Consider the following 14449-nt stretch of genomic DNA (forward strand, 5'->3'; position numbering starts at 1 on the left):
CAAACTTTTTTTTTTTTACTTCTCTGAAAATGTCACCAGGTTGCATTAGAATATCTCAGGGCTTTCTAGGGCTTGGCTGAATTTTGGTGCATTCTCTCAGTAGAACAAACCTACTTCCAGTTCTGCAGTGTGATATGGTCCTAGGCTATTTTTTCTTTGTGTGAAGCAAATTGGTTATTATCCCGTGAGTGAATATTGCCCATCCTGGGGTAAATGCTAAAATTTGGTTGATGTTTGCCATTAGGTGAATGCCACGGCAATAAGAAAAGTCAAACCAGAAATCCTCATAATAGCAAGGTGTGACATAGGGTTCCCCTAGCTCAGGGTCACCAGTTCAGGTGCATGCTAAGCCGTTCATTTCTTTGCAGCGTGTACATCAACTGTGTGCTTGTGAAAACTTGACAGTTTGTGGTTAGCTTTTCCTGTGAACAGTGAGCGAGTACTGAACAGGAGGGTCTGAAGTCACATTCAATGTCACCTGGGCTACTACTGTATTAAATAATATAATGTAATATGATAATGGAAACATTCTTAAAGATTGCTTCCCAGAACTGTTTTGGGATGGATCTCAGCATCTTGGCAACTCTCCAGCTGACAGAAAGCTCATTTCTCCTAAGCAGTGCCTGTAACCAAATGGCTTAGATTGCTTTGATGGAAGAGACAATTCCCTCCAGGGATGTACACTTGGCACAATACCTAGGTTGACCTAGTAGCTGGAGTAGGCAATGTTTTGGAAAGCGGGACCCCAGGCAGATCTTAGAAAGTTTAACTTTTGCAAACTTCTGATGACTCCATAATGAATGGGAAACTGCTGTGGTGCTCTCTTCTCCCCTCTTCTCTGTAGGTAATTAATTTCTCTCTCTGTTCTCCATCCCTCTTCCTTTTCTCTTCTGCCCCAGTATGAGAAAGTTTTATTTTGCCAAACAGTTGAGAGATTTTGGCCTTTTAAGGTTCAGCCCACTAGCTCAGCAACTTTGCTGTTTCTGCTTCTGTTAACACCTGAATATCTCACAAACATCATTACTTTCATTCTTTTATTAAGTTGTGAATCAAGCTGGTTCTGTAGTCTCCTCTTTTGCTGGTTTTACAGTGGTGTATTATAACTGTCTTTCGTTAAGTTTCTTCTGGTTATATAAATGCAAAGAATGGAGAAGCAGGCTTAGTTTTGGTGGTAGTTGTGTTTTTTAAAGGGGTAGAAGGTGCCTGAAGGATGGCAAGACCTTTGAGAGAGAGAGAGAGAAGCATTCAGTGAAAAAGCTTACATTAATATCTGACAAGAAGAAAACTTCTTGGTCTGATTCTGTTCTTGTTGACAACTAATTTACACTGGTGTAAATTCGTGAACTACAGTGGATTTGAGATTGGATTCTGAGAGTGAGATCAGGATTGGCACCTTTTAAATCACTTAGGTCGTGCTCTATAATTCATTTGCAAGCTCCTTTAATTAGTTGCAGGTAAGCCCAGACTTCCTGGAGTTTGCTGCCACCCCAGACGTGGGCTCTGCCTGCGCCCTGCCGCGCTCCCGGGCTTCAGCCTCCCGCTCGCTCCCTCGCCGCGGGAGTACGTGTCCGGCGGAACGCGGGTCGGGGCTCTTTCCCCCCCCCCCCCCGCTTCTGCCGAAAGCTGGGGCGGGAGGGGGGTGGTTCGGCTCCCGGCGCACCGTGAGTCGCCCTCTGGGAGAGCCGGGCCGGTGTGTCGGTCGGTCGGTCGGTCCGGCCGCCGCGCGTTATGTAAGGGCGCAGGGGCTGCGGGCCGGCGTGACTGACAGGGAGAGGGAAATTCCTGGGGGAGGGGGAGCGGTGCTGCCCTGGAGCCGCTGCCAGCGCCGGCGGCTCCCGAAGACCTGGCGGGGAGAGCGGCTCTGCAGAAAGGGAAACAGCCCGGGAAGGACGCTGCGGGGGAGCGGGAGGAGCGAGCGGGGCGGCGCGGGCTCCTTTCCCCGGTGGGACACGCCGCCTGGGAAACGAGGAGCAGCGACGGCGGCGCGAAGGGACGAGGAGTGAGCCTGGCTTTCCCTCTCCCGGCGCGGCGCGTTAGAGCGGGAACCGGGGAGCTGCGGGAAAGTCTCCCCCTGCCCGCCCTCGCCCCCCGGGTTCCCCCGGCGCGACGGCGGCCGCCCCGCCGACGGGCGCTGCCCCTTTAAGACCTGCTCGCCGCCAGTTCCAGGGAGAGGGAGTGACCTCTGGGCTTTGACAGCTCCCCTAATAACTAGCAGAGCCCCGGCTCCGCCCCCGGCTTCGGATTGGCCGGCGGGCCGGTATGCCGCGCTCTGATTGGCTGGCCGCTTCCCCTGAGCGAACCTTTAGAACTCCGAGACACAATATTCTGTTACATTGTAGCAAAATGGCGACTGTCATTCACAACCCCCTGAAAGCGTAAGTAGGAATCAAAAATGTACATATTCCGCGTGGTTTAAATATGAAAAAAGGCGCCTTTCCGGCGCCGGCTGCCAGCCTGAGCCGGGTGCCGGCAGCCTCCCGGCGGGTCCCTCCTCCCGCCCTCCTTTCTGCCCCAGCGACTCGCTCGTTTTTTGTGCAACACATCCCCGCGGCTCGCGCCGAAATTAACGAGGAAAAATTGTTCGGCTCGCGCGCCGGTTAATTGGCGCCCGGGCGCGGAGGGGGACGGCGGGGCGGGGAGGCGGCGGCGGGCTGCCCGCTGCTCCCGGAGCGCAGCGCGGGGACGGCGGCGGCGTCCCGCGGGGCCCCCGCGGGGCTGCGCGCACCGGACAGCGACCTGCCGCCGCGGTGCGGGCGGGCTCGCCCCGCCGCCGCCCCCGGGGTGCGGCGGGGGAAGGACCGGCCCTGGGCAGCTGCGGGGGGGCTCGGTGCGCCGTGCCGCCGCAGCTCGGAGTTGCCTCCGCAAATCTTTGCGGAGTTGGGATGACTTGAGGAGGGGGAGCGAAGCGGCCCCCTGGGTTCTCGGCTGAGTGGCGGGGGGGTGGCACGGGCGGTCGGAAAGCGGGGCAGCAGGGGCACTGCCGGCGCACCTCGGCGCTTGTGCGGGAGAGAGGGAGCGAAAAGGAGAGGGAGGGAAGCAGACTCGCGTGAAATGAATGACTCGGGACTGCCGGTCCTTGATTTGGGGCAGGAAGTCCGGAGATCTGTTTTGCATATGACAGGCTTTCGCTTTTCAAAGTGGCAAAGAGAGTTGATTGTGTTTCCATCTTGAGAGTGGGCACGAGCAGCCGAGGGCTGCTCGGGCGGGATCTGACCCGCTGCTGGCGGGGGACGCGCAGAGAGGGAGCGAGCGAGTGCGCGGGAGGGGGCAGGTGCTTCTGCTGCGGAGATATTCCGGGATTCCCGATCTGGAAATGAGGCCGATTTAAGAGGGGGACGGCGGGAGCCGGTTGTCGTCTGCTGGATCGCGTCCTTTATTTTCCTTGTGGTCTGCAGCGCACGCCGTTAATCCCTGAAGGCATTAGGGAGAGTGGGATTTGGCACCGTGTGCGGGGAGAGGAGCTGTCTTAACCTTTTTAAAACGACTTCTCTGCTAACGGGGGCAGCGCTCTTGCTAATAAAGCAGGGAAGCAGAGTACCTGGCGCTGACGCTTCGTTTGCACTTTCTGGCTGCGCTGAGTGGGTGTTTTTTATACGTTTGAGTTTTCAGAGATGAAATTAGGGCTGCGAGGGTTGTTGGTGGTGTGGGTTTTTTTTTTCTTTTTTTTCCCCGACTCAAGTCACTCCGGCTGGAGTTGGAAAAACACTTGAAGGTTTTTCCAGGGATTCCTGCCGGTGTCTCTCTGCGAACCAGAGGAAAAGGAAAGCCTCGAGCTGGAAAGGGGTGCTGACATGTTTATCAGCTCTCCTGCTCCGTCCTGCCAGAAAACCTTTGCTTTCATTTACCCGTTCTCTCAGTAGCACCTTATACAAATCCGCGGGGAGAGGGGAGCACGGTTGTCAGGGGGTTAATCAAATCCGTCCGAGTATCCTCACGGGGCGGGGTGAGGGGGGGGGGGGAGTGTGGGGCTGAACACGCTCTGAAAACCGCGGGGAAGAGGCGGCGTGTCCCCTGTTTGACGGCAGGTTTAATACTTGAGCGGGCGAGAGCAACTTCTCCCCGCGTCCCTCCCGGCCGCCGGGCGCTGCTCGGGCGCAGGCAGAGCACCCCGGGGACCGAGCAGCGCACCAACGGGGCCGCACCGCACGGCTCCTCACCCGGCCTGGGAAAAGCCACCTACGTTTCAGCCGTTCGCCAGTGTCGCCGGTAGCGAGGAAGCCCTGGCTGGGTGGCCTCCGGGGACGGCGGGTGAGAGGCGGGGAGCTCCCGGGGAGCGGCGAGCGGCCGCGGAGCGGGGCGCCGCCGTGGGAGCCCCGCCGGAGGACGGGACCTCGCCTCCTCGCCTCGCACTTCGTGACACCCGTGGGGTTCCCAAAAGTGGCGGCGGATCTCCGGAGAGGGCGGATCCTGCCGAAGGGCTGCTTGTGCCGAAATGAATCGGGGGCCCGATCCCGCTGCTGCTACAGTCGGGGAGGGCAGGATTAGGCTCTTTATAATTAGCTCCCTTCTCCTCCCCTCGCCCCTGGGGGGTGTGAGAGGAGGAAACAATAGACATCAAGTGCTGGATTCGCTTTTCTCGGTGTGCCTTTTAAAGTACTAATGCTATGTGGAGGAAACAGAATTGGTGCTGGCTGTCTGACACCATCTGCATTTTTTATTAACAACTTGTTTAATAAAACATTTTATAATTTTCACTTATTCTTTAAAGTTGCTGATCGGGAAACAATACACATGTAAATAAATTATGCATGGGATAAATTAGGACAAAAGCAGTAGGACACATAATAGGGGAAGGGATGCAGTGCACAGTATTTTATCCTCATGTGTCCTCCCTGACAATGAAAGGGAGCTGAATGACATTTGCATTTCCTCTGTCTGCGTTTTGATTGTATCTCAAAACCCACAAACGCCCCCTACAGAAACTGGCCACACAAAGGTTTTGTTCGGAGATGGGGGACAATGTAGAGACTGAGAAATCCTGGCTCAGGTATCAAGCAGCTCCCTGTGTGTGCTTGTGCATTTAAGTGTGTCCAATATTCAGTTTATCTCTAGCACTTGGACACATATGTGGCCTTGTTCATGCTAGACTAGTCTCTCGGGATAATGTATTCCAGTGTACCTGAGCATCTGTGGGAAGACATTACTTAGAATAGCTCAGTGTGTGGAGTCCCTGATTAATGATTGGTGCCTCCTTCCACTCCGCTTGCCTCTTGCTCCGTCTAACGCTCTCTTCTCACTTTCTGGTCTTCTTTTGGTGCTTTCATCCCTTTGCTTTTCTCCCCTTCGCTTCCTCTGGTGATCCAATCAACCTGACATGACTGCCTGTTATTTCTGCCGTTTAATACCTTGTTGTTTACTAACATGGTGCTACAGGCAAAAATATCAGAGATCTAAGTTTAACAGATCTGCGAGGGAAAGGCATCAGGTGTCTGGATAAACATGTTGTTCTTCATCTGTAGAAAAGGCAGTATTCAGATAGCTTTGATGGGACAGCGGTGGATTTGAAGTGCTGGATTTATTGGGCTGGGTTTTTTTTTTTTACTAGTCTGTGTACCTATCTCCATACTTTTTCTTTCCATCTTCTTCTCCTTGGGATATCTTAATATGGAAACATTTGAGCAGTGCACTAGAAGAAACAAATGCAGTTAAAAAGTACTCTGAATTACTTCAAATGTCAGTCAGAAATCTCAATGGACTTTGTAAACATTAATTAATTAAACCTCTCAACACCCCTGTGAAGAAAAGATTATTGCCTTTGTTTTATGGATGGCTAAACTAGGGCAAAGTGGTTCAGAAACTTTCTAATTCAAAAATCAAGTCTAGAATGCAGCTGTTCAACTTCCAGTCTTAGCATCTAGTCCTGTTTCCTCCATCTCTGCCTTATTAGCAATGTGCATATGGTACCATAATGCATTTAATGTAATTAAGACCTTGTAATTTACAAAGTCTTATCTAGAAGCAGAGCTGGTTTCCCCCACCCCTTCTCTGTCTTTACTCCCACAGCTGACTTTTATTTCAGGTTGTCAATTAAACATACTCACTGGAACATATGTTAGGCTATTGCCTTTTCTGCATGTGAGATTCCCTCATGCTATATAGCTCTGTCTGGATGCTCACCAGAGGAGCTGCTGCCTTCCAGTAGTTTGGCCTTGGAGTAGCAGTGCTGGTGCTCTCCCCTTTTTTTGCTCAAGACAGCCTTTGGGAGAAAAGAGGCTAACTCAGGCTCAATTGCTAGGCTAGGTCGCTTGCATGCTGACTGTATTGTTGGATAACTTTGACGTGCTTGGGGACACTTATTCCCTGCCAGGTGTTTGGGGACCAGAGCATCGCAGACTTGTGTGCACAGTGCTAGAGCTGACCTTATAAACCCTACCAGGCCTGTTCTGTCTCTGTGTTCCTGCTGCAAACACACAGCAGCGGTCGGTTTTCCAATTGCTGTACCTTCTCAGATAAAATTGCCTTGACAGCCAGCTCCGACCCCTGGGCTGCCAAATGGCCATCCTTGTGATGATGAATTCTGTGGCATGAGACACCTGCAAAGAAATGGTCAGTGCTCACATCCCTGTTTCCTGTTGGCAACGGAGCAGCGTGGGTCTTGGGGTCTTGTATGGCAATAGTATTTCATTAGTGATAACTCTGGCTTGAATTCAAGATGGGGACTCTTATGTGGAAGGTTCCGTATCCTATTATGCATCCCTGAAACAGCCCTACATCCTGATTAAGTGCTGATGAAGACTGATTTTTCTTTTTGGCTGTTGTTGCATAAGCATCTGGTTGCTGATTTTTAATATTAAAGTGGAAGTATAATATGCAGTGCTGCTTTCAGCAGGTGGAAGCAATAAAATAGACGGACAGTTAGGTTGCCAGTTCAGTGTTTACAAGTGATGTGGAGGTGATTTTAATGTGGCTTTGCAGAAGGGAATTTTCTTCTGCTTGACAGAACAGGGTTGTTGGGCACATTAAATCACATACCAAAATCTCTACAGCATTTCCAGTGTGGCTCTGATGTCACTTAAAAACATAAATGAGACCTAGCATGACACATTTCAAAACAAAACTGTTGTCCACATGAAAACTGTATTTTCTGTATCTCAGCGCTGGCTTTCAGAGAAAATGAGGGATGAATGTTATTGTATTTACGCAAGGAAACAAGCATAAAACCAAAGTCATTTGGAGGCAGAGAAGCCAAGTTGAGAAGACCTGAGGATACACTTGTTTGAATATGAGAGAGTCTGATAAATGGTATGCTACTAGTTACAGTGTTATGTCTGGTTCCATGAGTTGCTTGTGCATGATTAGTTGTTGCAGTGCTTTTGTAATTTTGTTTTGTTGGTGTTCCAGCCTTTCACAGTCTGTCCACTTGTGTGGATGGATGGTGGTTATATCACAAAGTTGTTGCTGAAAAAAAAGTTTTACAAACGTATTATTTGTGGTGTGTGAAAGAAATATTCAAGTAACTGGGCTGTGCCACGGAGACCCAAAGGTATGTTTTTTTACAGGGTGTAATAATATCAAGGTAAGATCATGTCCAATGGGCTGGGTGCATCGTGCCTGTTAGATAGGGTTCACAGTGTCTGAGTGGGAATAGTTTACCCAGACCATGCAGAAGTCTGGTACACAAAGCAAAATGGGGCTCTGTCTTCAGTCGGAGTCATGGTGAAGGTAATGTGGCTCATTCTTTGTGTAGCCTAGTGAAAATTGATTTCTTCCTCTGCTTTCCTAAAACTGGAAGTGTGGTATTTGGAGGTTGCTCTCAAGAGCAGATTTTGTCCATCTTGTATATCTGTCTTCTGCAATTTGACAGTTGGATATACCTCTGCTGTCCCGAAATGAAGCATTCCAATGCCCCCATTGGCTGCAAATAAACGATCTTTTAGGATTATCGGTTGCTGAGTCTGGTGTTTTCTCACTCTGGTTTGTCTTTCATGTCAGAGCTGAATTTCTTTGCTTGGTAGATCAATTTTACAATCTTGGTATTTATTCTGGGCTCATCACTGTGTTGTCTGTATGTGATGTTGCCTTGAGCAAGAACCATCCCTGTATTGTTTATCCCCGCGGACTTGTAGCAGTGGAATGAATCTGTTTCGGGAGTTGACGTTTTTCTCCCTTGGACAGACCGACCTCTGATGTGAGGTTCCCCTGGCTGGGGTGACATACTCCCACGTGCAGAGAAGCAGCACCAAGGCAACGTTGCTTAAGGCCTGTTCCGAGGGCTTCATTAGGACTGTACTGCTCTTCTGGCTTTGCCTGGCAGTTTTTCCCAGGATGCAGAGACTGAAGTGTGTTAATCGCTTCCTTAGTGCAGGTCCCAGTTTTAGCACTGGTTTGTTTCTTTTAAGGAAAGTTATCTCATCGACACAATCTAAAAGAAAGCATGTTTAAAATTCCTTTCTTTTCTAACAAAGTTTTTCTGACGAGAGTGCTTCTTTCTTGTCTTTAAAAATTTCTCTACAGTTTGTGGAGCAAACCCAAATACACTGGACTAGTACGTGAGAAGCAGAAAGTATTTTTCCTTTCTTCTTTCTTATTTCAAAAGAAAGAACAGAACTGCCCGGTGTATTTTCACTGTCTAAACTGAGTGACATATAACACAAATATTGTGAGTGCTTGAATACCGAATGTTTAAAATTCTTATTTATTTTATTTATTTAGCCTAAGTTATTGAGGTATGATACTTTTTTTTAATTGTTATATATGGTTTATTTCCCAGCAGAGCATATTTTAACCACAGATTCCCAGCAGATGTCTCCGAGAAGAATAATGCAGTGTCTCAATGGCTGCTGGCAAATATCCTTCTCACACCCCCATCCCCTCCAGTATGGGAATAGCAGGAGTATGTCAGCATGTGTCTCAGTTTTCAGGTTACCTGCCTGAGCCGGGTGCGGTCAGCGTGTTGCGATTCCAGCTGCATGGAAGGTTTTACTGGCACCCCGGCACTGTCTGGGGGGAGGCTTCACAGGGAGTCAGTGGAGCAGCAAGAGCAGGGCAGGGACGGGTACTGATGAGTGTGCACTAGGTGGCTGTGATCAGCAGCGTGTGCTTGCCAAATCCTGAGTCATTAATTTTGCATTCTGCTGAGCTGTAGCTGGGAGAGAGTCCCCTGCTCAGGTGTTGATGGGGACACTGACTACATCAGTGTTATTATTCTGGTGAGAAAGGCTGGAAGTGATATTTAATATTGCAGTTCCTTGTGACAGAACTGATCCAGCCTAACTGAGGATCATCCCTCCATTCATACAACCCTGTGAGTTGTATCAGTCTTTGGCATCTGGTAATGCTGTCCTTGCTTTCTGATAATTTTTATGAATTAATATAAAACCCCAACTGTAACACGAGTATGAAATCTTAGTATGCAAAAGAAAGAAACCCCACATAACTTGTGGTTTCTTCCCCTTGTTTCTTCTTGGATTCCCCCTTGTGACACAAGATACAAGGCCTTGGTTAAGACATTGTGCTAAATTCTCTACAAACACATGGCTTAATGCTCGCTGCCTTTTAGGTCTCAAAAATCTAAATAGGTTGGACAGTGCAAAGAAAATCAGGTGCAGCACAGTGAATTAAGGCCGTGCCCCGAGTTGGTTAATTCCAGTCTGCTCTACCGCATCAGCTGGCAGGGCTGATTTGATCTGATCAGATGCGGGCATGCTACTTCTGCCAAAATGCAAAGTACAGTGCTTATGTTGCTTTTATGCTTTGAGTTGGCTTCGTGCTAGCCACAGGAAGATAGATTATGCCTGTTGGAACAAAATTTCCTCTTGAAAATGTTTTGGGTGCTTTTCATGTTTTGGAAGAGTAAATGAACACCAGTTCGGTGCTTTGTGTCATGTGGCTGTGAAATTTTTGGTCTGGTTCTAGGAACTTTGCAGTTTCTAATCCTGTGGATCCACAGCCTAACGTGATTAGTCACAGAGTTGGGAGAAAATTGAAATGGCCAGAGTTATAGCCCAGGTAGTTCACCGTCCAGTGAACAGTGCTATAGGGAAACTTATAATGGAGACACAAAGTTAGTATTATTTCTTCAAGGGAAAAGTAATGTCCATATTTCCATTTCCTTCAAGAACAGTTCTGAAGAAAGTCATCCATGGATTTGTGACTGTTCAAGTGTTATGGTCTCAATATTGTTTCCTGAAAGACTGTGTACAGTCAAAGGTCGGGAGAAATATATTTTATGTTTATGATTAGTTTAAAACCTATGCAATCTGAATAAGGAATAATAGAAACTGTGATTCAGAAAGGTGTTTTACTGCTAAACTCCTTTGGTTTTGACCATGAATAAAAACTGCATGATATTTGAGGCTGCTGTGCTCCTAAGTGTTCAGATAAATCACTCGTCAGTGTCCAATATTGGAAATTATAACATGAAACCACTTGTATCTACAAGCTTACTGTGATTGCTTTTGCTTTTTTTTTTTTTTAACTACTAAAGGGTGTTTTGAAGCCTATAGGTTTTTGTGTTTTCTCTATGTTTATCCTTGAAGTTTTCAGTTCATTAGCATACACCTGTTGATGGAAATATGGAATAAATCAGGAGCACAATTTTAATTCAGAGATGAGTGCCTTTTATAGTTGGGGTAGTGCAGGTTAAGAGTCATGTGAGATGTGATGGGTGAGGATTGGTGATGGGAAGACTTGGCAGTGAGGTCTTTCTCCACAGGTGTGGAGAAACCCTCTCAGTTGCAGCATTGAGATACTTCTGCTGCTGCTTCCTCATATCTGACTGACCCTTTAATTTTTAGGAGGTGCTTCTCCAAAAAGGATGTGTCCCTCTGTTAATTTGATGACGTTAGTCCTCAGTGGTCAAATGGCACGTGGATGGAAGCGATGTTAATACCTGCCCAGGTAGAATGGGGCCTCAAAGACTTCTCACTTCTCTCTTCTCCTGTGCTGATACAAATGAATGGGAACTTGATCAGGTTGGCTGGTATTATGTCGATGGCAAACAGGCATTCCTGAGGTCGAAATCTAACCAAAAAATGTTGATGGGGGAAATGTGTGGAAAACCCTTCTCAATTTCCTGTCACCAGATCTGATTTGTTTTTGTCGATAGTCTCAGCTAAATGTTTTATCTTCTCCTAGCTTTCCTCTCCCCCGTCTCCCAACCTCTTTCCCCCATTGACCTCTACAAGCACCGTCCTAGCTGTTGATTTATCGGGGCAGGCTAGCTCAGCACTGTGTGGAGATTGCTTTTAATTAACTCTCTTTGTTTTTTCCAACCTTCAGGGAGCAGCAACCCTTTAATGATTTTAATATTTTATCTGGATTTATATCCACCTTATGTGTTGTTTGTTGCTCTGCTTCCTCACGTGTTCTTCCTGAGCCTTTTCCCAAAATGAAATGTTTGTTTCAGGCCCTTCATACAGGGTGAGGAGAATTTTTAATGGCTTCTGGACTGGGAAGATGGACTCTCTATGATCTACTCTGGTGTTTTGGAGAGGATGGGGAGTATGAGGTGGTGCATTTTGATGCTGTCTTGGAGCAAGACTCGCTTCAGTGTTCTGCCTCCGTGCACAGGGAGAGGCAGCTTTGTTTCATGGTTGCAGCATTGGCAGATTAGAGCCTACTGAATTAAATCTGACCCCTGACTTGTATGGCATAGATAAGTCATGAGCTTATTTTCACAGTTAGGTCGGACTCTCATGCTAGTCAGGCTGAGTAGTGGAGGCACTAATGTAATTACCTGTTGCTAAAATGTAGTTAACTGCTTGTGCGTGAATACAGGTCTAAAGGAGAGTCCCTCTTTACCTGCAAAAGACTACCTTTGCCTACCGTGAGTAGCTCTACTAAGTGAGATTTCTTCAGACTGAGCAGAAAGCAGCTACACAAAATTTCCCCCACCTGGAATTTTCTTTTTACGTATCCTACAATGAGGATTTCAGGAGGTTCCAGCATGAAAGAATTAGGAAAAATGTATGTTATTTGTTACTGTAAAGTATGTGGCACTTTCATGCCAGAGTGGGAAAATGCTTTATAATCATGCTTAAAGTAAGCATCACAGTCTCTTTCATGGGATTATTTTCTCCATTCTTCTGATGGGAGGAATGGCATGCACTGACTGACTTGGTGATGGTCACACTAGTCATACTGTCAACCATTGGCAGAATTGGAGGTGTAGAAGTCACATTGCTTTGCTTTTGGTGTTGAGCGTTAGACAGCATATAAGTGATGTATTGAAAGTGAATGGGAATCCTTCCTTGGTAGCCCTTCTATGGCTGAGCTGAAATTAGGGGCACGGAGGAACCGTGAGAAAGTGAGTTAAGGCTGCCTTAAAGAAGAAATTCACCAATAAATATCACTAAACCATCCTTAGTGGCAGTGGTTTATGCCTAGAGCTGATAAAGGCACTGTTGGGGTGCAAAGATTTTACCATGGAAATGAACCAAGTGGCAAATAGGATTCTGTTTCAAAATATACATGCTGCACACCAGACAGTCTGTTCAGTTCAGTTCATGCGTTGAATTCAAAGTCACTGGTGTGAGAACAGTTTGACTCAATTTATGCTACAAGGCTACTTGTAAGTATGTGTAAGTGTATTTAAAGCCCCTTTGTTAAAATGGCAGAAGAAATGAAGAAGTTCCCAGATCTAGTCCTCCCTTACTGAGGAAAGTGACTCTGAGACAGCAGCTGAAAGGAACAGTCATGGGTGCTACTTATCAAATATTGGCAGTGCATCACTGCATAAGATCACCTTTGTCATCTGGTCTGTGGTTTGTGTTTGTGTCTTTCTTATCTTCCTCTGTAGTCCGCTTTACTTTAGAAAATAATTGTTTTGGTGTATGTTTTTCCATGTTGTTGCTGCGATTCCACAGTAACTAACTCCTGGCATTCTCATCTGACCAGATTGCAAATGTATCTGGTTCAGGTATTCGTTCTGCTGAGTAGATCTGAAAGTAAATTCTCTCTTCCCCTATTAGTAGCTTTCTAGTTTTGTTTCCCCAACTAACTTATCCACAAAGTTTTAGGGTTAGGAGAGGCTCTGTCTCCTGACATGTCTTCCGAATTCCTCACTGTTAAACACACACCATGCAAAGTTGAAACCTGGCTGGCCCTTAAAGGGCAGTCTGCTTTTTTTCCTAGGCTGCTTTTTCCAGCTACCTTCTCCTTCTTGCACCCCTTGGAGGTGAAAAGGAGGAACAGATGAGGGGTGAGCACTCTGCCTTTGGGAAAGGCTCTGACCTGAAAATGGATTGCAATTCCGGCCGAATGGTTCCTTCCCTTGGTAACAGAATTGCATGCCTGGGCTCTGAGCTCTTTGCGTTAATTCCATCTCTGCTAAAGTTTCCCAGTCAATTAACCATGTCCATCTCCTGCTCTAGCAGCCACACGTGCCTTTTCTGCTGCAGCAGGGTTTTGGAACAGTAACTCCCTGCAGCCTTTGCTGCAGCAGTTTTCCTCCAGCAGCTTCCCTCAAGCATGGTTATCAATCAGGACCTGTCAGGTTTTTCCCTTCGATACATCTATTTTCAGGGCTGTAGGACTTTGACCTTTTGCTTTTATCTTTATAAGTACTATTTTTTTCCAATAGGGGCCAGCTCAAATGCTGTGTTAGGTCTTTACACTGATACAAAAGCTGCATGAAAATTTCAGTCTTGGTGTGAGGAGATTCTACTAAACCTGGGTATTTCTTTTGGTTTGTGTCCTTTTGCTTCCCTTGGATTTTAATTTTGCTTGTCAAAAAGGCCTCATTAGGCTGCCCAGTAGTTCTTGTATGGTATTCCAGGAAGCACCCGCAGTGCAGACGTCTCCTCTGAGTAGCTGACTAACAGGGCTGGGTGAAAGAGTAGTGAGTTCTTGGAGGCTGAAGTGTCTGGGAGATGCTCACCCATGGGATTTGACATAGACTGCCTTTGAAGGGAATTCTGCACATGCCTCCGGAAGAATGGTTTGGACGCTGCCACTAGTGGTCTCTTGGCAAAGCACTTAAGTGGCAATGACAGTGGCTTGAACATGATTTTCTTGCATGTTGTACTATCATCAAAGGTCAGGTTGGGCTAGAGTGCCTATGAAAGCAAGAGGATATGCTTATTATCTCGTCTTGAACATGTGGGTGAGCCTGATCCTGTTTCTAGTGGGTAGGTACCTATATCGTAAAGGCTGCCATCCCAATTGGCACTAATTGGTTCCTGTGTGGCTACTTTCAGATGAGAAGACGAAAACCAAATTGGCCACAGAGGCTCAATTAATAGAAGTGTAGGTTTAAAAGGGGGTTCCTGGGTCTTATGGCCAGTCTCCTGGTACCATGTCAGATAATCCCTTTCATAAACTGAAAAGTCCTTGTCTTAAATCCCCACTTGGACTGTTTGTTCCCATTACTCCTCTTGGGAGGGTTCCAGAACCCACTGCTCTGATGGCTGGAAATAGCATTTTAATCCCTAGCCTAGCCCTACTTGTGACCAGTTTATACCCATTTGTTCTGGTGCCAGCATGGAGTTGTTAGTTTACATACTATTGC

The 14449-nt window shown here is 47.3% G+C and overlaps 1 protein-coding gene across 3 annotated transcripts in view; it reads left to right on the forward strand.

Annotated features, from left to right (window-relative positions):
* Window positions 1-2343: 2343 nt before the first annotated feature.
* Window positions 2344-14449, forward strand: part of DPF3 (double PHD fingers 3) — a gene marked incomplete at both ends in the record, with an annotated part of 164595 nt that continues 152489 nt past the window's right edge. For all 3 annotated transcript variants that reach the window (XM_082485082.1, XM_082485083.1, XM_082485084.1), the window contains one exon: window positions 2344-2375. In XM_082485082.1, the coding sequence (XP_082341208.1) occupies window positions 2344-2375 (32 nt within the window). The remainder of the gene's footprint in view (window positions 2376-14449) is intronic.

Source organism: Vanellus vanellus (assembly GCF_965231255.1).
Source record: "Vanellus vanellus genome assembly, chromosome: 6".
Lineage (NCBI taxonomy): Eukaryota > Metazoa > Chordata > Aves > Charadriiformes > Charadriidae > Vanellus > Vanellus vanellus.